The 25,760-nt window shown below is 40.0% G+C and overlaps 1 protein-coding gene across 5 annotated transcripts in view; it reads right to left on the bottom strand.

Moving 5' to 3' along the window:
• The window catches only part of MAPKAP1 (MAPK associated protein 1), a 97,796-nt gene extending 72,479 nt beyond the window's left edge, over positions 1 to 25,317 (bottom strand). For 2 of the 5 annotated variants that reach the window (XM_061352614.1, XM_061352610.1), the window contains exons 1-4: positions 25,160 to 25,316; positions 15,630 to 15,961; positions 11,774 to 11,863; positions 7,201 to 7,349 (exon numbers count right to left, since the gene is read on the bottom strand). In XM_061352614.1, the coding sequence (XP_061208598.1) occupies positions 7,201 to 7,349; positions 11,774 to 11,863; positions 15,630 to 15,897 (507 nt within the window). In that variant the 5' untranslated portion in view covers positions 15,898 to 15,961; positions 25,160 to 25,316. The other 3 variants (XM_061352613.1, XM_061352611.1, XM_061352615.1) reach the window with 3 other exon arrangements.
• Positions 25,318 to 25,760: the final 443 nt, after the last annotated feature.

The following is a 25,760-nucleotide window of genomic DNA, read 5'->3' on the forward strand; positions in this document are numbered from 1 at the left end:
CCCTTTATTTTATTAGGCCAGTAATAACCTTTAATAATACCTATTTATTATTCCTCACAGTAAGGAAACAAAAGGTGACATCTTAGTCCTCTGTTGAAAGCAGAATTAAAAGAAAAAAGCCATTTAAAGTATTTTCATACCACATCTCATAAAACCAAATATGACTCATGAAAAGTTTTATCCCATACAGTTATGGTTCTGGCATTTAAAATGTCATTTTCAGCACAGCAAGGTGTAATTCCTTTCTGAGATGCAAATATTGGAATTTCTATGGAAATATGAATGCAGTAGAAAGACGAATGCTGTGGAGAGAGTATCCCATACTCATCCTGAATAATACTTATGTAGCCTTAAAAAATAGCTTATTCTTTCTCCATAATCCAGTATCATTCCAGGGGAGGGGAAAACCCCAGAAAACTACACAACTGGAAGGAACGATTTAAAATCTTATTCTTGTACTGTGTAAAGGTCCTTCCCATTAAAGGGGGTAGTGAAATTTTATCACAGCTATTGCTATTCATAAATCTTATATCTATTTTAATTCAATCTGGTTCTAGCCTCTGAGATGCTGCACCACAATTTGATTACTACAACCATACTTTTTAACTGCTGTCAGAAGAGACAGTGCCTTATATAAACATCTGCCAGAACACATGCCTGCCTTCTATAGCACCAGCTTTAAATCATACCACGGTGATGAATCTTTATCTGACGCTAATACTTTTTAACTTCATAAGGACAATTAAAATGAATTGTAGCTAAATGCACACATAACAAATCAATTTAATTCTTTGTTACATACTAGCATACTTTGCAGAGCCTAAAAACTTACTTTCAAGTATCATGTTATTCAGTATTTAAATGGAACGGGAAATATGGCAGCACTGATAAAACATTCCCACAGCGCAGAGTGTTTCACGGAACAATTATGTCCTTTGGAAGTACTATCCAAACAGGACTCTGGTCTCACTTCAGTGAGCTCAAAGACTGCAACTAGCCACAAACAAAACCAGATTCAGTTTCAATACAGCATCTCCTCCAGAAGACAGGAGTGCAGCCTGGTAAGGGCACCTACAATCAACAGGAACAAAAGACACAGAAGTGAGTACAGAAAAGGGAGGAGTGAATTGCCTGCGTCCTCAAGCCAAAGTTAATCAAACCAGATCCACATTAATTTAATCTGCATAAGGCCAGAGAAACAGTTTGTAATGCAAGTGAGATGCCTGGAATTGTGAGATAAAATTCAAGTCCCCAAACAGAGATGACAGCACAACACTGACATTCAGCCTTATCTGCTACCCCAGGCTGCGGTTCGGGCTAGAGGGGTGGCTGCAGTGTTTCTGCATTGGTTTTGCAAGGTACCAGACCCACCACAGGCACGAGAGAGCACCCTCAGCAGACAGCACTGCACATGCACGGCCATCCCCACGGCACCTATGCAGAGAGGATTCTTCAAGTGACTGCTCCCACAGCAGAATTCACAACAGCTTTCTGTCTGTGCTTCCTGGTACTTAAAGTAAGCGTTCAGCCACCATTACGAGGTGCTTCCCTACCTCGCTGTCAGTGCCTTCTCTGTATGAAATAACAGAACTCGTTCTGAAGTATTTCAAATTAAGCATCAGTCAACCTTAATATATTTTAATCACTGTAAGGGCATGCAAGGACTTTTGTGCTCTAACCTCCACTGCAATATTTGATGGGTCCCTCTGTGCAGGGCTCCTCTCTACCCAGCACACCCCACTGAATCTTCAGGGGCAGAGAAAACAGTGAAGTGCACTGATGAGGCATCACATTCATTACAGCTTCAACACAGTAAAGAACAAACCAGGCATTCTTAATACAGGGATGTTGCATTTAAATACAACTCAGTCCCTAGCACAACTCATGTTAATAACTTCCTATGAAAGAAAATTCTTTATAGAAAGTGGTAATTTTTCAGTTAAAAAACATCCTAACAAAAGCATTACCGGAATCACTCTCTGTACAGTAGGGCATGTGATGCTATAAAGAAGAGAGTTATGAAACCCTACGTCATCAGCAACACTCATCAAGAATGCTGACAGACTCGGTATTGAGATTTCCCTCCCAGGTTCTCTTGACTGGATAAGAACAGGAGTTGCTGGGCACCAAAGGGAGAGCACAAAACCTTTACATGTTTCTGACACTTACTTTAGGTGTCTGCAGACCTGCAGCGCTGATTTTGAACTGGCTGAGCAAGAAGCTGCTGACTGTGTGTCTGGGAACCAGTTTGGAGGCTGTTTGCTCCCCTGGCATCCTGGTTTTGTCCATCATCCTCTACTGCAAACCAGCTCTGCAGAAGTGGCTTGCACGCTACCTGCACTCTACTAAGATAGTTGAAATAAAGTTGTTTATAGTGTTATCACTTATGTGATAATACATATATTAATATATAATTGTAAGATAAAATATACAGAGGCAAATAAAATGTAATCCAGCATCAGTAGAATGCAGGCAGAATGCAAACCACTAAAATTGGTAGAATAGCAAATGCTTTAAAAAACTCTATGTAAACTTATTTAGGATTCAGATGAGGATCATTCTACTCAGCTTAGGGGCAAAACATTTAAATAAAAAAAAAAGAAAGAAAAAGCATTTTTCACACATATTTTAATCCTGGATTAATTATTTTAGACATTTGCCATATTAATTAAAGCAGAATTGCTTCTTTCTTAAGTTCTTTATCTACTTTCTTTGAGTAAAGCTATTTAATACTGGAGATCGTGGAAAACATTTGTTCATGATTATCCAGACATACAGTCAAACAAGACTGAAACAAGAGCAGCATGCAAAAATGTATTTAAGGACTATCATCCCAAAATGCTGCTAAAAGCTATTAACCAGTACGTGTTAATTGCCAGAGCATTCATATTAATTTTCACTTCGGGCCCAACATTGTGGAATATTTCCCCTGATACATTTTAAACAAAGTTTAATTTAAGGAACTGCTTCTATCAACACTTATGAAAATTAACAGCCAAGCAATTAGCACTCAGGAATTAGCCCTTCCCCCATGCTTCCTACAGCATCATTTTTAAAACAGTTGCTACAAGAGAAATTGTTGGGTTTTAACCCATTACCAGAATTAACCACAAGAAATCTTCTAACACCATACAGCAGTAGCATTCCTCACAAAAGGATTTTCAGCATCTGCCCAGCCAAAGATCATGCTGAGCTATTTTTGTTTAAACTGTCTCCAGTAGTTAACTCACAGACCCCTTTAAGGTCAGAAAAGGCAGACTTCCTTAAATCTGCATTTTCAACTAGCAGTCATGAAAATAGAGAGAAAAACATTCCAGGTCTGTGTGTAGGAAAGGTTTCGGTTTTCTAACTCAAGTTTACTCTAGAGCTGAATGATCCTTTCTTTACATTTTGACTGTAGTTTTTCAACTTCCTTCTTTGACTATTTTGCACCTCTTTTTTGACTGTCCTGGAACACTTCTCTGTCTACCAACATCCTGCTGGGGATGTCCAAGCATCCATTTGGTAGCAAACATCTCAAAAACTGGATTGACAAGACATTTTAGGGATTAAATTTTCTTAAAAGAAGCAGAGACTTGGAAGAAAAATGGATGTGGGTTGGCTTCAGAGATTATTTCAAGGGGAACTGTAAAATAGAGGCCTTAGCAGGAGTTACGCATTCAGTACATGGTTCCTACAAAACTGAACATTTGATCCTAGCGTGATTTTTTTCCTCTTCCAGTAACTAAATACAGCTTGGTAACCTTTTTCTTACTAGTGGAAATGGTCATGTAGTTGAATAGTCCTGACACTAATACTGTACTAAATCAGGATCCTTTAAGAATAGCATCTCAGAGCAAACTCATTGCTACACTTTCCAGGAACTCGTGCAAGTTACACTTGTGATTTGAAAAGAAATAGTCTGGATGTCTAGAGAATGAAAAGATAACACATGCTTTTAAAGCAATTAATGAAAGCAGGTAGGTAATGTGTAGGGAAGCTAATGTTGTGAATCTCACAGCTGCGTCACTGAAATGAGCCATTACAACACTCCAGTGTTTCAGTTGCAGTATCTGGCTATGACTTTTCAATCTATGCTGTGGTCAGTCTTATCTTCCCAACCTTATTAAAAGTCAGTGAGCTGGAACAATCAAAGCCATCAAAGTCTGATTTTCCAAATTCTATAAACAGAGATATAGATTTATCCATAAAATGGATGATAATTTAATCTGTGTGCAGATAAAGAAAATCCTACTCTTAAATCTGACTCTGACTTCTTAAGCCTTCAAGTAATTATACACATGAAAAAGTAATTAAAAATAACTAAAGGCTTCCTTTCATACAATATTCTTAGGAAGAATTTTCAGGATTCATTAACCAAGGTGTACAACCCACACATTGCACAAACCACACAAACAGATGCAGGGGTTTGGTTTACTTTAACTGTTCTAAGGAAAATCTCGAAGGTAAAACCAAGAGTAGATACTCTGTGTGTGTGTGCCTTTTGTTAAAAGCTGAGTTTACCATGTACATGGAAGCCACAGACTCATCTTGTGTAGTTGTGGAGCAAGAATTGCCTGAATTCTTGAGCTGATTCGAATGCTTCCAGTTGCATTTCACAAGGCGTATTCTCTACTATTTTGATAATTAATGAACTGATCAGAAGAAGAAGAAATTAGAGTGCTTTAAAATTTTATTATTTCATAAAATTTGAGAAGGGCTTATGAAAAAGACAGTCTGTCTGGCAGAAAACACCTGCAAGATGTAAGCATATTAACAAATGGGCTTGGTTGATATTAGAGCATGCAGTGTTTTCTTATTTTTAACCGATTAGCTGAAACAATACATCAAATGTTGGAGGGAGGAGGGGAGGCCCCTGAAGAGAATGGTTTTATTTGATTTCAGGTCTGTTAGGGAGCTGAATTAGTGGTAAGTTAAAACAATTCAGAATGCAGTTGAGTGCACACATGAACAAAGAGCTTCAACATGGCAAGTAGAAAGCTCTCCTCATGCTTTGCCAGTGCTCCACAAAAGGGGTGTTACTCAAGCTGAAATCTGCCTTACAACCCCCAAATATACATATATAAACCAAAAGCCTAGTTATAATCTTAAAGATTTCAGGGCCACTGTGATCCCTTGAGTAAATACATAATTAAGTAGGGGTTTTTTTTTAAGACATGTTTAATTAGGCCCCTAGCCCCTCCTCATCCCCCCTGCCTCTCCCCAATTATGTACCATTTCCCCAAGAGATATGTGGCTCTGTTAATTATGTAAATAAGTCATGCACTATTCCCTGAAAGAATTGTATTTATGTGAAAAATACTACTCATCTATTATCAATAAAAATAAATGAGACCTGTGATATTTCATTAAAAACACTTTTTAAAAGCTAGATGGTTTTTGAATTTACATTACTGTCTGAAAATACAACAAAACTGAAGTAAAATAACTCACTACTGAACTATAATGTTTCTTCTATCTCTCAGATGGTCCAGTAGGTATTTAAAATAGACAACATATGCAGAGAGAATAAATTCTGTAAGGATATTATTGACACACTTACCAGAGTTATATAAATGATGCTGTTAATATAGTGAGACTAGACTCTAACAAAATGATAATGTAATTATTCTCAAGAGTTCAAAAGGTATTCTGATTTCTAGCTCACAATCAACTTGATTCATATCATACCCTACAAATCACAATTGAGCACCAGTCAGGTATTTCATTATCATCTCAAACTAATACACATAGTACACGTCTTCAAATGGACCAAACACCTGCTAAATGTATCTGAGCTTAAAATATGAAAATTAAGATGTTGATTACAGTCATCTATAATTCCTATAAATACAGTAAAAAGTACTTTGGATCATCAAAGTGGGAAGAAATCATGCTTAAGTTCCTCAGTTTTCTGAGGAAGTCTATGAGGTAGCCCAAATCATGCTCAAGTATTAAAACAAGACTGGGACACCACTGAATTACAGTAGAGTTCTCTTAATAAAGTAGTATTTTACCTTCACTTCCTCTGTTGGAAGTACATTTAAATGTTTGCCAAACTGAAATGATGTAACAACAGCAAGCTGAGTTTAGAACAAAGGCATCTTAGACTTGTAACCATTAAAATACCTCTAAGTGAGTTAGGGCTAATTCCTACATGCTAGTAAGTATAAAATAACAAAAGTCCATTTTGCTACGTGGGCTTCATAGTCTAAAAGTTATTATTTCACAAACCCTCTGACTACTTCTAGACATGTTAGTGGAATTACATATCTGAGTTTCCACTTCAAGCATACTTAACAGAACATGAAATTCTTCCATCACAATGGTAATGAAGCTCAAACTTCACACTCCCACGGGAGATTCCACAGACAAATCCAGCAGAAAACGTATCAGTGTAGTATTTATAATTGTTTTGGAACACTGACACTGATACATCACACCCATGTTTATTATTTCTGTTTCCAGAGTTTATGGCAGAGAAAAATATTTGACAACAAAGAGGAAGTAAACTGCACACAAGGAGAGACAGTTACCTACAGCTCTGAGGCACACCAAATGCAAACTCTTCAAAGGAATGCAGTCAAGGAATGAATTTGACCTACCAGGTTTTGGTGAACCTCCTCTCCATGTATGACAGAACTGAGTACTTGAGCAGAACATTTAGTAGCAGAACATTTCTTGCCCCAGATATTAACCTAATGATGTTTCAGCTTTACACCCTCAAAACAGACAGTGGCTCTTCCCACAGTCACTGGAGCATTTTGAGGATAAAGACAGCATAAACCACGGAATATTTAGCAAGTGTTGTTATGTACCCAGATAGAATAGATATTTTGTTTTAAATGCCAAATAACCAATCACTTATACAAAGGGTCTCACCATCAGCTCTGTAGAGAGATGTAGCCTAGGATTCTGCCACGCTAAACATTTACCTAACTAACCAGCTGGAGAAGAAAACAGCAAGGTAAGGTATGCCTGAAGGTAACACCATCATTTTGTAATGAAAATAGGAGAGTGTTCTACCAAACCTGGACACACAGTATTTCAGACTAAAAGAAACATGTTTCTAGATGTCTGCTTTAAAATAACTGATGGCCTACTATAAAGTCTACTTAAAGCTTGAACAAGTAAACGCACATGATAAGTAACTGCCTAAAGCCTACCATCTTCAGATCAGGAAACTCCTGGATATGAGAGAAAACCATTTGGTCCACCTACCTTGCCGTCAAACTTTGAGTACTCGTTGAAGGGGTTATTCAGCTGCAGCGGACACTGCTCCAGTCGCACAGACAGGATTGACTGCTTCCCAGAACACGGAGATTTCACTCGGAAATTCTTTTTCTCAAATAGCGAGCTCAGCTCCTCTGCTGTAGGTCAGAAAAGAGATCAGGGTAGTTGTGCTAAGAGATGTACAGAGGCTACTGTTTACCACTGAAAGATAACGTTATAAGAGGGAGAACAAAATCAAGTATATAAACTTCCATTTCTAAATTAACAGTAAATGCTGTGCCAAAGAACTGCTGATACACCTATAATAGGCCACGTAGAAGCATTTCCAACAGAGCTTGGAATCATGCTATGTTGCAGGACAACACTATACTACCCCATTACCGCATCATGTGCTGTCAGCAGTAGGCTTGGGACTACACCTGAACTAAAAGATTTTTCTGTCATGGTAGACTGGATTTGGTCTCCTCACACAAAACCCCTCAAACCTGAAAACACTGTTCAGACAAATAGCCTGGATAATCAAAACCAAGCAAATTGCTAAAGCCAAAGGTGCTAAAGGCAAGTTCTTTGTGTGTCCTTGGAAGGCTCATAAAAACTCTGACAAACAGATTTTTTTATATGAAGAGCTGAATTTCCAACAAAAGTTAAAAAAAAATTAAAAAATAGGGCTTCTTATAAGGACACTACAAAATCAGGACAGGGCCCAGGGTGTTTTTGCATATTAGTACTGATGGGTCTCATCTGCAAGAAGCCATGACTGAATCTGGACAAGGATTTTCCACATCTGCTCTAGGAGCCAGGTATCCCCAAACTCCATCAATCACTGCCTGAGAACCAACAGCACCAACACCAGCTCTCCTAGGCCAACTCTGCTCTGTGTTCCTCCATTTGGATTCTCTCGCATCTCCGAGATTTACACATTGCTCCTCCAGGGAAAGGAAACCTGCAGGGAGTCGGTTAATTTCTTAAAAGATGAAATAAAAACTTGACAAATTATAACTAGTCAAAAGCAGAATTTAATTTTATCAAGCAGATTGCCTGAAAACTCAGACAGTTGGCAAAAGTGCTAAACAGTGGCACTAGGAGATACGCAACCGTCTTGTGAGAGGCTGTGATGAAGCAAAAGAGCTTGATTAAATCTCTTTTAAATGTGGCAACTTAAACTCCATGAGGTATTCGGTTTTTTTGTAACAAGCTTATCTCCGTGTAAAAAATAAAACCCCAATCTCGGTTACAGTTATGCTAGGGTATTACCCATCACTGGTATTTCTTGAGCCTTTGGGAAGTACTCTGAACCTTGGAATGCAATATAACTGTTTTATTGGTTCAAGTGAAAAAGCAAGTATTCTAGCTTCACCTTTTGTCTCTAGGGAAATGTTAAGATGATTTGTCTATTGCTTCCTTTGTTGGGATGTACAAAAAGAGGATCTCAAGAATTCTTCTGATTTTTCTGTGTGATATCTGCTTTGCTTTGAGCATTGCACAGCTTTTACTCAAATCAAATCTCTCACACGACTGGAGAGTTTCAGTACAGTACATTCGGGTGCCTGACTGCAGTTTTCCTTTTCTAGAAACCTTCATAATTTCAAAAATCAACTCATTTAGGAAAAAACACCCAAAACCTTCTAAAGATGTGTGTAAAACCCCAGAAGATAGGCAAGGCTTCTGAAGAACTACCATCTTACACTGAACATTTTGTCAGTTAATTCCTAACAGACTTGGGCTGCAAGAATTCCAATTACAACACTGAAAAAAACCCACATTTTAAGTTCTCAAATTTCAGGGGAAAAAAAAGGATCATATTTTTGTATTAAACTGCTTTAATTGCATAATTTTTAATTCTTAATTAAAACTAAGTTTTGCCATGAGTCTACATGATATGCATTTTTCAGCTTCTGTGGCTCTGTTAGCTATATTCAGCTGTGTGGGCTGAATGCAAGGCTTTTGAAAGATTCCCTTGATATATAATTTACATTTTATATGCTCTGAAATGAATGAATGTAAGATGTAAATACAATGCCTTATTTCTTGCTTTTACCTAAAAATACCTAGTATTTAATAAAAAGGATAACCTTCTGTACATATATCCCTATTTGGTTTATAGGACCCACAGGCTGTTATCACAAACAGAATTTGATCTCTACGCTGCATGAGACTGAAACATTCATTTTACTGATAAAGAACTGATGCATAGGAAGGTGATGTGAATTGGTGGCACCACAGAACAAAACCAACCAGACCTCCACTTCCAGTCAGTCAGCTACCCCTGAAGCACCTCTGTGTTTGCTAAACCTCTACCTAACCTCCAAATGCAGAGATTTCCTTTTTCAAGTCTTTACACTACTCCCATCTTATCTCTCAACTCATTCCTGACAAAGCAAACAGCTTGACTCATGACAGCAGGGAAACAGATGATGAGCAGAAAATATTCTTTCCCCCCCTCATTACCATACACAAAATTACTTGTCTCTCACTTCCCTTTATCCTGGTTGGTGTACCTTTATTTCTGTACATAGCAATTAAAATTGGAAATCACAAATACAAAATTGCCAGATGCCTCAAATTGCAACTACAGATCCAACTGCAGGACAGCAGAGATGCTTAGAAGAGATTCTCTCTACAGCAAGGCATCTCTCTGAGGAGTGAGTGATCACTGGAGGTGGTGTCACCAGACTCTAACAAAAGGACAAACCAACAACTTTTCAGAACCGTTGCAGTTTGCATGGGTTCAGTCATAGGCTCGACTTTGTCTAAAGCTCAGTCAGAAGAGGGCAGCCAAATTCCCCCCATCTGAGAGCAGCTATTTCTGTTGCTATTGCTCTTGTATGTATTTGCCAATAATGCTGAACCCGAGAAACAGAACAAAGCCTCATACACACACATTGACAAGGAGGAGGACACAGTGGATATCCTCCAAGGTTCCTTTCTTTCCCGGCCTCTTCCTACTGTGGTGTTCCTCATGTAAATAAGTGAGAAACGTGCAGAATCTCAGTGACTGAGCAGAGAAAGAAAACCAGCTCTGCCAACAGACAGCGAGTGCCTGGAGTTTCCACATAACTTACTTATTTCTTTATTCAAATTTCCTCTGCAGCAGGGAGCACATTCCTACAGAGGGGGACACCTCCATTACTGCTGGCTGACAGATTATGTCTATCTTCAGGGCAGCACATAAAAGGAACTAAATGTTGTGGTGGAGCCCACATGAATAAGATGACACAAGCAGCATAGACACAGCGGGGGACTGGAGTCTGAGTGCAATTCAGTGTAAAGCAGTATCAAGCAGTATATAGATGGGAATAAAGAGAGAGAATTGCATCATCATTGGTCAAACGCTATAAAATACTGAGCAAAGAGAGTTGGAGGTTATGGTAGATTAACCTTTAAAACCTACAACTCTGCTTACAGAAGTAGAAAGGCAAAAACATTTTAGAATGCATTAACAGAGGTATCAAACAAGCTGAACACTGTCCTCAGGATTAGTGCAACCGTGCTGCTCATGTGAGGAGCTTTGTTCACTCCTCTAAAAAAAGCTATTGTAGAGCTGGAGAAGGTTCTGCAGATGACAGCCAGGAAGATACAGGGATTTAGGCAAAAAAAAGGGAGATTACAAGGAGACCTCATTAAGATACACACAAATTTTACAAGAAGGAGGCATGACAGACCATGTAAAGGTTTGAATGTGTGTCAAATATAACAGGAATAGATACTAGCTTGAGCTATAAAATATGAGAATTGAGACAGATTTTTCATTTCATGTATTACAGTTTAAACTATGCAGGACATTCAGTCAGAAATAGTAATACAATTTAAAAAAGGATAGCATATTTTTGTAAGAAATGAGTGATAACAGTTTTCCCAAGGAAAGGCTAGATAAGGCAAGGCAGCATTTATTACACTTTCATTTAAGTAGATCATATAGATACATTATTTCTGAAGATTAAGATTCCCTTTATCTTGAAAAGTAACCACAAAAATTATCTGTAAGAGTCAACTTCACAAAATTCTTCATCCCATCAAGCACACCAAATGCCACTGGGAACAGCTGGAAAGCCACAGCTTAGGTGGATCCTGCATTCTGAACGCAGACACTTGCCAGTCAGCAAAGGTAAGTCCTGTTCCTTACAGACCTCACAGTAACACCAAGAGCTTTACTACCTCCATTTCTTGCTTACTGAGACAAGAGAAGCCTTAGAAGATAATGATGCTACAAGAAGACAAAACACAAACACTGTATGAATACCTTATATCACAAAAAAATAATGCAGCCACTTGAATTTGTTCAGACCAGCAGACCAGGTTTGAAATGTATTTTCTTTACTTTGCTTTTACTAATAATTCGGAACGCCCTAATGATAGCTGAAAACAAATGAGACCCCTGTGGCACACCACCCCCCTGCAATAAACTATGGGAAACAGGCAACTGGGGCATGGAAGGCAAACACAATAATTAGCATTTCCTCTGCGTTCTGAAAGCTGACATGAAAATTACAAATGGAAAATGTTGTAACCATCGAAAGGAGAAATAAACACAGTAGGAAAATAGGAGGCCTTTTCTTTTTACCTGAATAAGAAGTATTTCTGTCTTTCCACTGAACGTTTTTGCATTTTATTTGATTTTGTCTCTCTTTCCGCAGACGTTCTAGTCTCTGAGCTTGAAAAGAAATATGATAACTATAAGTTTGTCAATGAAAGTTTACTATAAACAAAGACATAATTAACTACCTTTATATGAATAAAGATGTTTTATACTGCATATGTAGGGGGAAAAGTCATAAAATTTTAAAGGTGGCACCCCTGAAAAGCAAATACCAACAAAAACATGAAAATGTTCTTGATTTATAATTGAAATTAGAGGATATAAAACATTAATAGAGATCATAAAGATAGTATTAACATGGAAGAGAATAATAAAATGTGAAAACTTCTGTGATTAATATGACATTTCATTATATAAATCATTAATAACGGTCTTAAAGGAATTTTAATGCACAAATGAACTGAAGTGAATATTACATTACAGGAATAAAATTACTGTTATGAATTACTCTACCCGTTTCAAAAATTAAAGATAAATGAACTCAGACTAGACTATTAAAGTTTTAAATATAAAATCCTTTATCTAAAAATCATGAAAATTATAAAATGTCAAAGCTATATAAATTAGCATAGCTTTTTCTTCAGTGTGCTGAAACAGTTTATAGGTAGTAAAATAAATGATTTGTATCTTCACAACATTAGTCAAATCTTAAAATGAATATAATATTTCTTTATGTATATTTTGTCTCCATTTTCAAAATATGGTTTGGAAAAAAGCCTTAAACAGTTATGAGCTCGAAGAACTCAGACACCAGGGTACCAGGTAATACCTTACATTATGTTTTTGTTAACAGTAAGGTCTCTCTAAGGAAATGGTCCCCTAAACCTGGTAGAAGCTACCCAAGACAACAACCACAAGAAATAACTGATGTTGTGAAGCAGACATTCAAAATAAGCAAGCAGATTAGACTGAAAAGTAGGACTAATAATGTCGATCGCTGAAAGAAACAATTTCCTGGATATATTAGCAATTTTGATGTATTGAGATCATTCATTAACTGAGTTTGTAGAAGAGATTCTAAAATGTTAAATTACTCTGACAATTTCTAGATACAATTTGAGTTCCCTGAGCAATTTCACCAATTAAAAAAGGCTAATAAATATTTTCTATTATTATTCTTTTACATGTACTCTTTGAACCAAATTATGGACACAGACGTGACTCCCTCCCCAGCTGGAAACTGATGAAAAAACCAATACTTTGAGGTTTAACAGCTGTAGCAAGCAGTTTAAGGTACAAACACACACACAGACTTTGATGTTTATTTCCCACTTGAGCCAATGTAAGGTTAATGCCTAAATAACTCTGTGTATCTTACTCCTAATGACATGAGAGAAGTATCCCCACTTGAAAGTTTAGATGTTGGGTAAAACACTGTTGTTGTGTTCTTATTCTGAAAGGAAAAAAGCCAAACAACTTCTTTATTTTTTCCCCTCAATTACTCTAGAAACTGTAGCTCAAAATTACCTCCCAAACCCCTTTCTTCCCAAATGGGCCATCATGAAATAACTGCTAGATTCAAGATTCACATGTAAATCACGTGGATAAATCACATGGATAACGTAGGTAAATCACAATGAATAAAGGACAAAACACAGAATAAGAATCATGCATATTTTAATCCTGTTTGGGTTTTTTTTTGCCTCTTGCCAAACAAACACATTAAAGAGCAGTGACCATCTCCACTAACTCCATCCTATTCTTCTACCTACAGCTGATCACCAGTGACCATTTGCTATGGAACTGTACTACAGCTACTCCAAATTAGATGGAATTATCAGTACCTATTATAAGTCTGAATTATTCAAGGTTCATTTTCATGAGAAGCACGCTAGTTTGAAAGCTGTGTGACAAATGTCACTGACCAAATGTAGTTCTTGTTTCATTAACTATTAGCTAGATGAGCCTTTGTTTCCAGCCATCAGCAATTGGAGACTTTGCTGTTTCCCACATCCCCACCACTCCACACAGACCTGCCTCCACTGCACTGGTTTCACCCTTCAGGATATGGTGGAAAGGAGGTAGTGAGGAGATGGAGCCCAGAGCCAAAACCTGCTTTCCTCCCACCTAGCTCCTACAGAAAAGGAGGAGGAATTCAGAGGCAGACAGCTCCTGCACAAACACAATGGGCAATAATACCCTATCATGTCTTGCCCGGTACCCATCGCTTTCACGACTAATGGGATAACTTTCATATTAGAATGCACATAAAATTCCTTTCCAAATTTGCACACCCCAGTGAGACCACCTAATAACCAATACTTCTGTAGTCTCTGCAGAAGTGTGTTGAGTCATCTACAGTAACACATTATTGCTACAATTTATGAAGACACTATCACTGCAATAATACAAATAATACAAAATGGCATTATAATACAAAAACATTTATATTAAAATAGTGAACTTTCTATTAAATTTATTCCTCTTCCTGTTTTTTTGCAAGGGTTCAGTACTGATCAACTCACATTGTTTGCAGGCTGTTTTCCACCCCACTCCATTTCAAATCAGAGCCTGATTCCCTTGGTAACTGCATTAGGCTCCTGGTGGGACCAGCACAGGCAATAGAACATTGAAGATGCACCAGATGAAAAGAGGCAAAACACTGGCTCCCTAATGGACTGAGTGTCCTAACCATTATTTTAGAATATGCTGCCAAATGGAAACAGAAATTGTTTCAACCCCTAATTTAGATGGAGATTATTCTACCAGCCTACTCACTTGGGGAAATAATCCTTCACAATCATTTTTTGGAGCAATTCTACAAGACTTTAAACTTTGCCCCTCCTTCCCCATAAATTGTGCCATCAATAGAACTAAGCAAGACCTCTATGGCAATGCTAGGCAGCCTGGCACATCAACCTTCTCCCTGTGCCTTACAGTCAGCTGCAGCTATGTATTTGTCTTATTTCCACATCTAACTCTCCATGACAGGGGATCAGTGCCATGTCTTTTCTGGAACTTTTGACAACTTCTTAGTTGTAAAAGGTGTTTCAAGATATCCAACACCATAAAATGCTTTACTTGTTAGGTAGAGCACAGATGTTTTTTCTGAGCTCTAGGTGGTGTTATAATACCTTCAGAAATCATTTGAAATGTATATATACACTGTAACACAGAAAAAAAAAACCCAAAGAGAGATCAGTATTGACCACCCCACACCAACTTTTTCATATATATTTTATATCATAGAACTTTTATTCACAGCATCCCTTGGGTATAAGCACAAGTCTGAATATCCTTCATGTGAAACAACAAATGGGATAGCTTTCTTCCAGTCAAGACAAAGAGCATATTTTGAAACTGGGTACACCCTGAAACTTTCTCATTTGTTAACTCAAATCCAGCTCAGGGTTTTCCCAGAAATAAAATTTCAGAAGACAAAACACAGACAAATCATCAGCTCACAGCAAACTTCATTCCTCCCTTTTATAATAAATAGATTTCATGCCTCACTAGGTAGATTCTTCTCAGGAAACAACCATCCTGTTCAAAAGTTAACATCCCTCCAGACATTAACAATGGAAACATCAAAGCCTCTGTATTTTGGATTTAGACTTGATATCTTTACAGTTTTAAGTTTTTATATATTAAACTGTCTACCTTTGTACAAGAATAAGCAAAACAACAATTAAAACTCAGCTGACAGCACACTAAAGTAACTGAATCATTACATGTCCTTTTATAAAAAGGGTCTTGACATTACAAAAGGAAAAGTCTGACACATACCCAGCTAGTTATGCTCTGATTTGTTCATACAAGCCAGACTAATAGAAACCAAATTTAAAAGGCTAATGTGATCTTGGCTGCAAACATCACTTACCTGTGTTTGATCGTCTTCTGATTCCAAAGTCCCAGCTTGAGGTAATATCGACTGATTGGGAATATACATAGCCCTGAGTCTCACCATTGCTTCCCTGTGTTTCTGAACCACTGTCCCCGTATGCTGACGAGGGATTGAATTTCTCCAGGTCAACATCGTGATCTATCAGGACCATTTCACACATCCCTGTGTCATCACTGGTCACGTGTGACTGCCGAATATGAGCAAGTATAATTGTAGGGTTGTCCAGGAAAGCCATTCTGTCCATCCAACACCAGTCCAACACTTCACTATACTATCTTCTTTCCATCTTGTTTCATGGACATATGTACCTAGAAATATAATACACACAGCATTTTAGGAAAACAATCAACAAAATCTAAACCCTGACTGAGGAAGGTTTGTATTTTGGATGCACAAAACCTCACTCAGCTTTGTACAGTGAATTACTTTAACTCTGCTCCTGTTCATATAAGTTACACTGCATAAAGAATAGTGGTTTTGGAGGACAGCTTGAAACCTGAATCCCAAAGCAACAGAACACAACAGACACCTACAGACAGGTCCCATTACTCTACAACGAAAGGTTGCTGTAAGGCAAAATACTCTAAGTACTACAGAGAGAAGGCCACAGAGAAAATACACACGAGAAACATCTGTCCATTCAAATTCATAAGCTTACAAAACCAGGTTGGGATTTGAATTTCTTTTTCACCCATCATCATAACGTGTTACCGTTCTTCTTCTGCCTCTACATGCCAACTCTCTGATTACTTTATTATGGACCCTCTTTGGGTTTTGTATTTCCAGGAAAAATTCTAAACATAAAGAGGTTAGTATCTCAGAGCAGAATATTGAACATCTGCTGCTGCACAGTGCTTCACGTAGGGTAACTGTTGTAATATAGAAAAAGCTCTATGATCATATACCACACGTCTGAATTCTTAAGCACTTTAACAGCAGTAATTGCCACTTATCTAAAATATTTCATTCAGAGTACTCACGAAGCCTTACAAAATAAAGTAGAGGACAAAAAAAAAAAGACCCAAACCACAAAACCCAAGCCACACTCACACTGTTATCCTGTTTTACTGTAGCTGTGGATTTACAGTTATGTATTAAGCTAATTCAAGCCTGGGCTGCCTCTGAAAGGGGCGACTCTGTGCTCCTGCCTGGCCAGAAGTTCAAAATCCCCACTGCTTTCCTAATCACTTGTGTATCAGAGGAAAAGAGGGCAATATATTAATACCAGCTACAGAACTATATGTGTTAATGTAGCAGTTTGAACACAGGAACAACAAAACCAAGCATTACAGTTGCTGTTCGCAAAACTGCTGCCAGCAAGAATAAAATACTAGAGGAAAAGGAACAATTTTAAATCACACAAAGCCATATCCCATGAAAATCTCATAAAAGCAGCTGGCCTTTTCCTGGCAGATTTTAACAGAAGAAAGTGAATGAAAGCATCTGACAGGCTTGCTCCAGGAAAACACATTTCATAATTTCCCCTGTATAATTCCAAAGGGAAAAGTGTGTTAATGTATACAGCCCCATGAAGCAACTTCTGCACTTAAATAGTTGGAAGCAAAGGTGATACTTTATTTGGACACCCATCTTAACATGAAAACCCCGAAATTTTGAAGGTGTATTGTAAATTGCAAATCCACCATTCCTACCAGTATCCTCCCTACTACCAAGCATCCACTAATTAGAACATTCACTAGATTTACATCCTTCATAATTTAAGGCTTTTTTTTTGCTCCCTTGGCCACAAATATTGCCTTCTTTCTTTTTCACCCCCCGAGAGACTGTACTCTTTATGCTTTAAAAAAAACCAAACAACAAACAGACAAATCCAAAGGTATTAGATTAAACAACAGGCCCAGCAGCAAGAAGGAATTCATTAAAAGAATGGTAAAGGAAAAAACCTGACATGCTGCTTGTTATTAATACACTACACCTCCCATACATTTTAATAAATTATGCCATTAGCTAAACACGTTCCATCAGTATCCTTGGAGATACTCAAAACCCAACTGGATGAGGCCCTGAGCAACGTGCTTGAGCCAGCCCCACTCCGAGTTGGGAGGCAGGACCAGGTCTCCAGAGGTCCCAGTCAACCTCACCGTGCTCCGACTCAAAGTTCTATTTTCTGACTATTTCCATTACAGAAAGTAGGCCTCCTCTCCCCAAAGGATTTCTCATAGTCCTCAATGTGAGAGGCCATAAGGCAAATGTCCTACCACAAGGCAGCCTCTCCTGGCTGTGATTTACGTGTTAAAGGCCTCTAAGCGTGACTAGTATGTGTGATGTAGAGAACACAGTCACAGAAAAGTACACTGTATGGGTAGTTTTAAAAGTGCACTGAGAATGTTCTTTAAATCTAATTCTTTACACAGCACTCATTAGCAAAAGCCATGCTTACCTGCAAGCAGTAAGAACTTGTTTAACTAAGCAACTGCCTCGGGCTTCTAAAAGGTCTGCAAACTCCCAATCAAAAATTACTGCTGCCCCATCAATGTGTCATATAAATGTTGGCATGTTAATTGTGTATTTATAAGATTGTTAATGGTTAGTTAATTTACCTCCCACACTATTATTGTACTTGAAATGATTTAATGTCTGCTAAGGGAGTTAACAACATGTAACAGCAGATGCGAGAATTTTACCTTTATACTCTGCACCCCGACTTCACGCTATTAACAGTCCATGTGCTAAATTAGCCAAGCTTCGTTACAGTTTTACATATGCAATCACTTTTCCCATAAACATGAGCAGTGAGAAAGTTGCAGAAATTCTGCTTCAAACTAAAGTTTAATACAAATACATTTTTTCTTCCCCCTCTTCGTATTTTTCAAAGGACACATTAAAACTGATTTCTCAATAAATGACTGCTAACTGCAATTTCTAGGAACAGCTAACACCCCGCAAAGCCCCCCCAAAAACAGAAGAAAAGTTCAGATTTTTTTCAGTAGTTGTTCCCTACACAGTTCTAACTGGTTCCTCCTTTTAATCAAGGCAAAACACAATTAGATTGTACAACCTGGTCTGCGGAACAGTGACCTCCAATGAAGTAAAAGAATTCAGAGAAGCAAAGCCCAATTTTACAGACCTTTACACAAATATTTGAAGCCTCCATGTCATCAGTTCCAGTAAAATTACAGGTAGGAGATCAGTTTCTAGATCCACTGAGAGGTGTCAGCATTCCGCTGCTTCTGTGGTCCTGGTACCCACGCACTGCTACTGCATCCACAGGTAGCAGCTGAATTTAATGAATTCAGGGATTTCTGAGCCTCAGAAACTCACACATTCCTCAATCACAAACAGAAAATAAATGTTCTTTTAATACTTGCACTACAGAGATATTATTCTACTATTAAATAAAACACTTTGCAGACAGCTGTCAAACATACTCTATGCAAGCACTAAAAATGAAGAGAACAAAGTGAAGCCTATGCAACCATAACGGTATTTATGTATGATGTGATATACAGGTTAGTGTCATGATGGCAAACTAAGGGGAGAGAGCTGAATCAGCCCTTCACTTTCTTTTTTACCTCCTATTATTCACCTGTCTTACTTCCTGCATACTACCTGACCAACACCCTGGGTATGAGCACCCTCTCTCCCCTTTTCCTGGTCTCAGTGCTGTATTGCTGAAGTGCTCCTGTCAACTGTGTGCAGTTACAGAACCTCCTCAAAGGTGTAAAACTGCACCATCAAGAGGCTGAATGACTTGCCAGGTTTTGCAGCAACTTTAGCAAAATCAGACAGCTGGATCTCAGTCTACTATTTTTATCAGAAGTATTCCTCTTCCAGTAACCCACTGCTATATTTATGGCATCTATAGACTCTCGCAGCAAGTGAAGGTAGGTTGTTATGCAGATCAGCCTCATTCATAACGCGGCATACGATAAGTAATGCAGAACGCCCTACAAATTATTCAGCTCCCAGTAGGTGACACAAAGATCTTGGAAAGAGGATATGTAGTTATACAGGCTGTACCTTACACACACGAATGAACACATCTGAAGTTGGGGAGGCAACTTCATCATTACAACATACTAAGTGCTCTTGTGACCTTCCCGCTTGCTTGGCATACTGTATTTATTTAAATATAAGGAAGATTTTCTGACTTTGCTCTTTCCCCCCAAACCCCCATGCATATCCCAAACCCAGTTTGATTCATATTTGCATGTTATTCTACATCAAGTGTAGAAACAAGTGTGAGATAAGGGGAAAGGATCAGCTAAACACACCCCTCTCCTGACTGCCATCCCTCCCATCCATCCTACCAACCCCTGCATACCAGCACAGGCGACAGCAGGCACAGCTGGAAACGCTGGACCACACTGACTTGTGGGACTGTGACTGTGTGTCAACCTGCTCTTACTGCTGTTTTCAGAGGAAAACAATTGACCTTGAGCACGGAAAATGTTGAGTCTGCGGGTTACCTTACTTTTGGGAAAACACAGTTATTTTGGACTGAATTTTTCCGGTTTGTTTTAACAAACACATGGAAATCTGCTCACAGACCTCTAAATAGGCTAGAATAAATGCTAAAACCTGGAGAAAGCTGTTAGCAGCTAAAAATGTTTTGATACAGGAAAGACCTATGACTTTGAAACTCTACCAATTTTAATGGAGTAATTTTAAGAATCCTTCAGTTCAAATAGCTAAAAGCAGCTGTAAATTCCTCCACAAAACTCTTAAGCCAATCCCTGCAAGATTATTTTGCTCTCTAAAATATAAAAGTAAAAAGTGACAAGTGGGAAAAAATTTCCACTCCCCTATTTTGCAAAGCTGTAGGTTTTTGGCAGTTTTGTAAGGATGGAAATATATTTAAATTGGCTTTCCTCCTTGAGGAAGTCATAAACAATTAAAGCCCTATCCAAGGTAAACAAAAATGCTCCAAAACATTCAAGTCCTGGAAGGTACAGCCTGGAGCTAAAACAACTACTAATAATCTCAGAATACACCAGGCTGGAAGAATTGTATAATATTATAGGTCATCTTACTGCTCAAGGGCTTCCTTAGTCACTGGACTTAAACACCTCTCTGACTGAAGCTCTTTAAAGTGATCTTTAAAACCAATGAGAAAAATGGGCAGATTACAATAAAAAATTGATTCTCTCCCCCCACATCATATACACTGGAGCGAACACACTTCACAATTTACGATTCAGGTTATATGAAATAATTTCACAGTTAACTTCTGCCTGCAATTGCAAAAGAAATGGCTCTGGTTATCTATATTTGCAGCAGTACAAATAATCAACTCCTCTGAATGCCAGACAGACTCCTGTGCACGCAGGATAAAGGAAAATGAACCACAATGTATGAAAATTTAAGTTTATGCTTCAACAAAAGCTCAAGTGCATTTAAGAATGAATACTTATCTAGAGAAGGTGTCACTCAAGCTTTGGGTCCTAGCATTAAAAAGGGAATAATCATCTGAAGTCATTTAAAGAGGAGCTCTTTCACAAGTGAAACCGGAATGTGAAAGTTATGCTGAGAAAACACTACATTATATGCAACTTCCCACAAACTATTTGTTACCTTTCAAACCAGTAAATTAATCTGGCATTAGCTATGTAGTTCTCTATTTATCCACTGCTTGGAATTTGGCTACATTTTTTGTTGTTGTACTAATCGGGATGCAAATGATACCAACTCTGCTATTTTAATTATTGAGCTTTAGGGAAGGAGGGAGGTAATACTGGAGTACCTATGGAAGCTGTATGCTCCTCTGTTTGTTTCCTGATCTTGTCAAATCTTCATTTAATTGTAAACAAGTTGATTCTCAGCTAACCTGAGCTATCTTGCATCAAGATTTTAAGCAAATAAATAAGTATAAAAAAAGCAGAAATTATAAATTAGAGCAGACAAATCTGTATCTAGACTCATGCCTGCAAAGAGCATTCTATCAATATAGTGAAATGCTAATCTCCTAATTAACAACCTAATTAGGTAATTATGGCTTTGCAGAGGGATGCCTAAATGAAATATGACAACATGGTCACCTCTTTATATGGCACCTGTGGGCCTTTTCAGCTGTCACTGCAAAGAGTGCAATATCAATTTGAACAGATGACAAAGTGTTGTCATTTTTCATTCTGATATTGTACTGAATGGTTTGGATAGGAGCAGTTTAGAAAAGCGGCATCTTGCCTGGCTTTTGCCTAATCTAAATATGTGCAAACACTTTGCTTAATTTTTAATGTCTATGATTATGCTTATTTTTCCATGCTGGCTAGCAAGCATTCCCTAACACATGCATTACATCTGCAATGTCCTACTGCGCTGACCCACCACACTGGAATCCCTATCACCCCAATTCACAGCATGTATACATCACAGTTTACTATCCAGAAAAAAGATGAGTATTTGAGTTCATTTTTTAAGGCTTAACTTCCAATTTTAAAATAACAAAGCAGAAGAAAGTACCTTTTAAATAACATATCTCAATTTCCATTTCATTTTTACCTCTGATGAACGCTTTTGCAGAAGTGGGGGCAGCAGTTGCTGCCTGTGAGCAGGTGAAGCTGTACTTTTGTTTGCCCAGAAAGCTGGAAAGAAATACTTTCAACTCTGGCACTGCACTTTTACATGGAACCATGATTTTTCACTCATATGCCTAAAATGATTTAAAGACAATTTGCTAGGTTTTAACATTCCAAAGATGAACAAACGAAATACCTACTTGCAAAGAGGAGGATAGAAGCATAGGCTCAGACTGCTCAAATATTAGACTAGAACTTCACATTTGGCTCCTCTTGTGTATTCAAGAACTTAAAAAAAAACCAAACCATAAACTTTACAAACATCTATACAAACTTCAATCTCGAACAAACACAACAGGAAGCTTCAACATTTTACCTTTCTTTTTTGCCTGTATAATATTGAGAGAGATGCTGTGCTGTTTGGGTTTTCCTGGCATTCCTCACCAACCATGTCTACACCACAACTCAAGAGCGAGCCTGGAAGTGCGGCAGTATCCCAAAATTGATTGTATCTCACCTCTACAGCTATGTCAAAGCTGCCTGGATGTGCTGAAGCCAAACTTGACTGAATGGTGTTCAAGCATCTGCAGGCCCCTGGCCTTACAAAGCTTGCTCTGGGTGGACACAGGACAAAGCCTGGAGACTTGCTGCAGCCACAGCCAGCCCACAGGCTTCTGGCACAGCACTGAAGTACCATAGCCAGCCTCACTGCACAGAACTCTGGTATTAAACAGAAGCATAGGCCAAAACAAAGTTCCATATTTGTTTTCTTCAGTTTGTTCCCATTCCACTTCTGACTGCATGAAAGTATTTTTATTGCATAAAAAGGATGATCATCATCTTGTATTTTACAACACAATAGGGTGCAAGCTGCTTCTGACCTCAAAAATGCTCATGGGGGTAACACCAACTTAAAAAACTCCCAAAAGTTCAAGCCCCTTTAGGACTCTATGTCAAATGTAACTGGTCAGATTCACATTTTTTCAACAACAGATTAATCTCCCTTTCCTCTGGCTCTTAATTTTCATCTTGACTAATTTTTGGCCCATCTCCTTGAAGAGCACACAAAACATACTCGAGGAGAATTGTTTTTCTTTCTGAATAAGTGATTTAGACAAATAGTTCTCAAGCAATAGGGAAACAAGGTAGGGATTACCCTTGTGCTGTCCTGTATAAGAAACTGACCTTATAGACAATGAAGAGATGGATACTGCAGTTTAATAAAGCTTCTCAGCAGACACACACATACACATTAGTACTAAAATGCGTCTTGGGGTCTTTGTTAGAGGAACTGTCTAATGGAAAAGCCCTTTCTTGGTCACTTCGGACAAGTGGAGCCCTGCTGCTACCAAAACCTGACATCAAACTCAGTGCATGGCACATCTCAGACATGCGGCAGTACCACAGCCAGGAACCACCACGATACCAGTGACACAGTCAGGCTGTGGTACTGGTGCCCCCACAGCAGTATTCCACGTGCTGCTAATGTCTGCATGGCCGTGGTTCTGCTGCTGTACCCCAATGCTCACAGCCTGTCCCTTCCAGTAACTCAAAGGGAATAACTGAGGATAGCATGAGCTCTCCTTCCCCCTTCCTCAGCCAGTGCCACTGTGCTCTCTCCAAAGTCAAGACAGAGCTGCCAAACAGATCTCCTGATCCGACATAGGACTGTGCAACTTGTGTCCTGCTTATTTGCTGTCCAATTTGTGACTATAACTGACTTTTCAATGCAGGAGTCTGTTTCTCACACTCACAGCTTCGGAAGGTTAGGAAATTTGTGCTACAAAACACTTACAAATCATTCTTCCAACCTGCTTCACCTGCCAAGGCCTTTGCTGATCAAAAGGCCAACCTGTTACTTGTTGCAGCTGGATGAAACAGTTAAACAGATGATGAAAGGGTGTAATGAGAAAGACCTGAAACGTGACTTGAGAAAGAAATGTACTAAACTGGTTCCAGTTCCTATTTCTGTACAGTCTATATGTAGACAATGATCTCATTTTTTTTAATCTAACCCAAAAAAGTGTCCGTGAACAGACCTGCTCTGATCTTGAAAAAATAGATGAGAGAGTTTAATTCCCAACCTTGCATCAACCTGGTAATCCCCTGAAACCTAAACTCACATAGAACATACTTGGAAAATCCAAGCCTGGCTCCAGCACTGCTCATTTAGACAATCACTAAGCTTCCATTACCACTGAAATCAATTTGTTGGGGTGTCTTCCAGGAACCCTTCTTGCTCCTCACTGCCATTCCTGCAGTGAGCACACTAGTTCTGATCACCACCTGCCATGCACGTGAAAAAAAACGAGACCACGAACCAGCAACACATCGAAATGTGACAACACTAAAAGCACCCATCCTGTGAACACCCAAGCAGTCACAGGCTTTAGAAGCAAACGAGAGACTGAGCACTGATGCATGCCATCAGTGAGCCAGGTGAGGCGGCAGCACTGGGCCAGCCTCACATCCCTCTGGCCTCTGAGCAAGTGCAGAGCACTTCCAGTGCAGCCCCTGAATCCAGCACCCCTCTGCCTTCTTTACCATACACCCCGCTCCAGGAGTGGAGCCCCGTGTCCCACTTACCTGTTTTCCCTTTACAACGCGCTGCCAGGTGCTCTGCTGACAGTGCCGCTCGCCCGGCCGCAGCACCTTGCTCCACCGGGGGACGTTAACCCCGCCTCGCTCCGCACCTGAAGCTGCCCCGAACCGCTCGGGCACCGGCTGTGCCTGCCTGCGGAGGCCCAGGAAGCCCCGGGTCCTCGTACCACAGTGGCGTCCCCCCCAGCACTGCAAAGGCTCCCGCGTCCCTGTGACATGTCACCTCATCCCGCAGACTGACCACAGGCTTTTAAACCAAGGAACAAGGGCGGGGTTACAGCACGGGGCGTCACTGCCTCGGTGAACCTCCGGGACGCCTCGGGAGCGGCGCCGGCCCCGCTGCCGGCCGGTACCGGGCAGGCACCCCGCAGGTGGGCCCCGTACCGCCCTATGCCCGCGACGCGCACCGCAGAGCCCCACACTCACAGGCTTCACCCGCCGAGCCGCTCAGCGGGGCCGGGCCGGGCGCCGCCTACCTCCGCCGCCGGCGGGCCGGGACAGCCGCTTCCGGGTCCGGAGGATGCCGCAGACCGGTGAGCGCTGGGCCGCGCCGCGACCCGGAAGCACCGCCTGCGGAAGTGTCCGTTCCCGTCAGGGGCAGGGCCGTGCGTATGCGTGCGTGGGGGCGGGACCCGGCTTCCGGCTGAAGGGCTGCGGGCGCTGCCTTCGCTCTGGCGCGCTCGCGGCGGGTCCCGCGGCCCCTGGGGAGCCGCCGGTTCACGTCGAGCTTAGCCCGTCACTGGGCCCGAGTGTGTGGAGCGAGCCGAGAGCCGAGCTGCCGTGCCTGCCCGCAGGGCCCGGTGCCGCTTTGCGGCCGGGGTTACAGAGCACCGCCGTGAGGCCGTTGTAAACGCCAGTTAAACGCGCACGACCACTAACGAACCGTGGTAGAAACGTTCACAAAGTCTCTCGGAGCTGCATGAGGAGACCCGCGGTGCTCAGCGCTCACTGCGTGGCCAGTTCCACTGCCAGTCTCATTCGGTGACCCTTGCAGGACCTGCCACCGGCCCGGTGGTGGTTTTGTGAC

The sequence above is a fragment of the Neopsephotus bourkii genome, unplaced genomic scaffold (assembly GCF_033783945.1).
Source record: "Neopsephotus bourkii isolate Nb327-2 ecotype Australia unplaced genomic scaffold, CSIRO-AGI_Nbou_v1 NB_659, whole genome shotgun sequence".
Lineage (NCBI taxonomy): Eukaryota > Metazoa > Chordata > Aves > Psittaciformes > Psittacidae > Neopsephotus > Neopsephotus bourkii.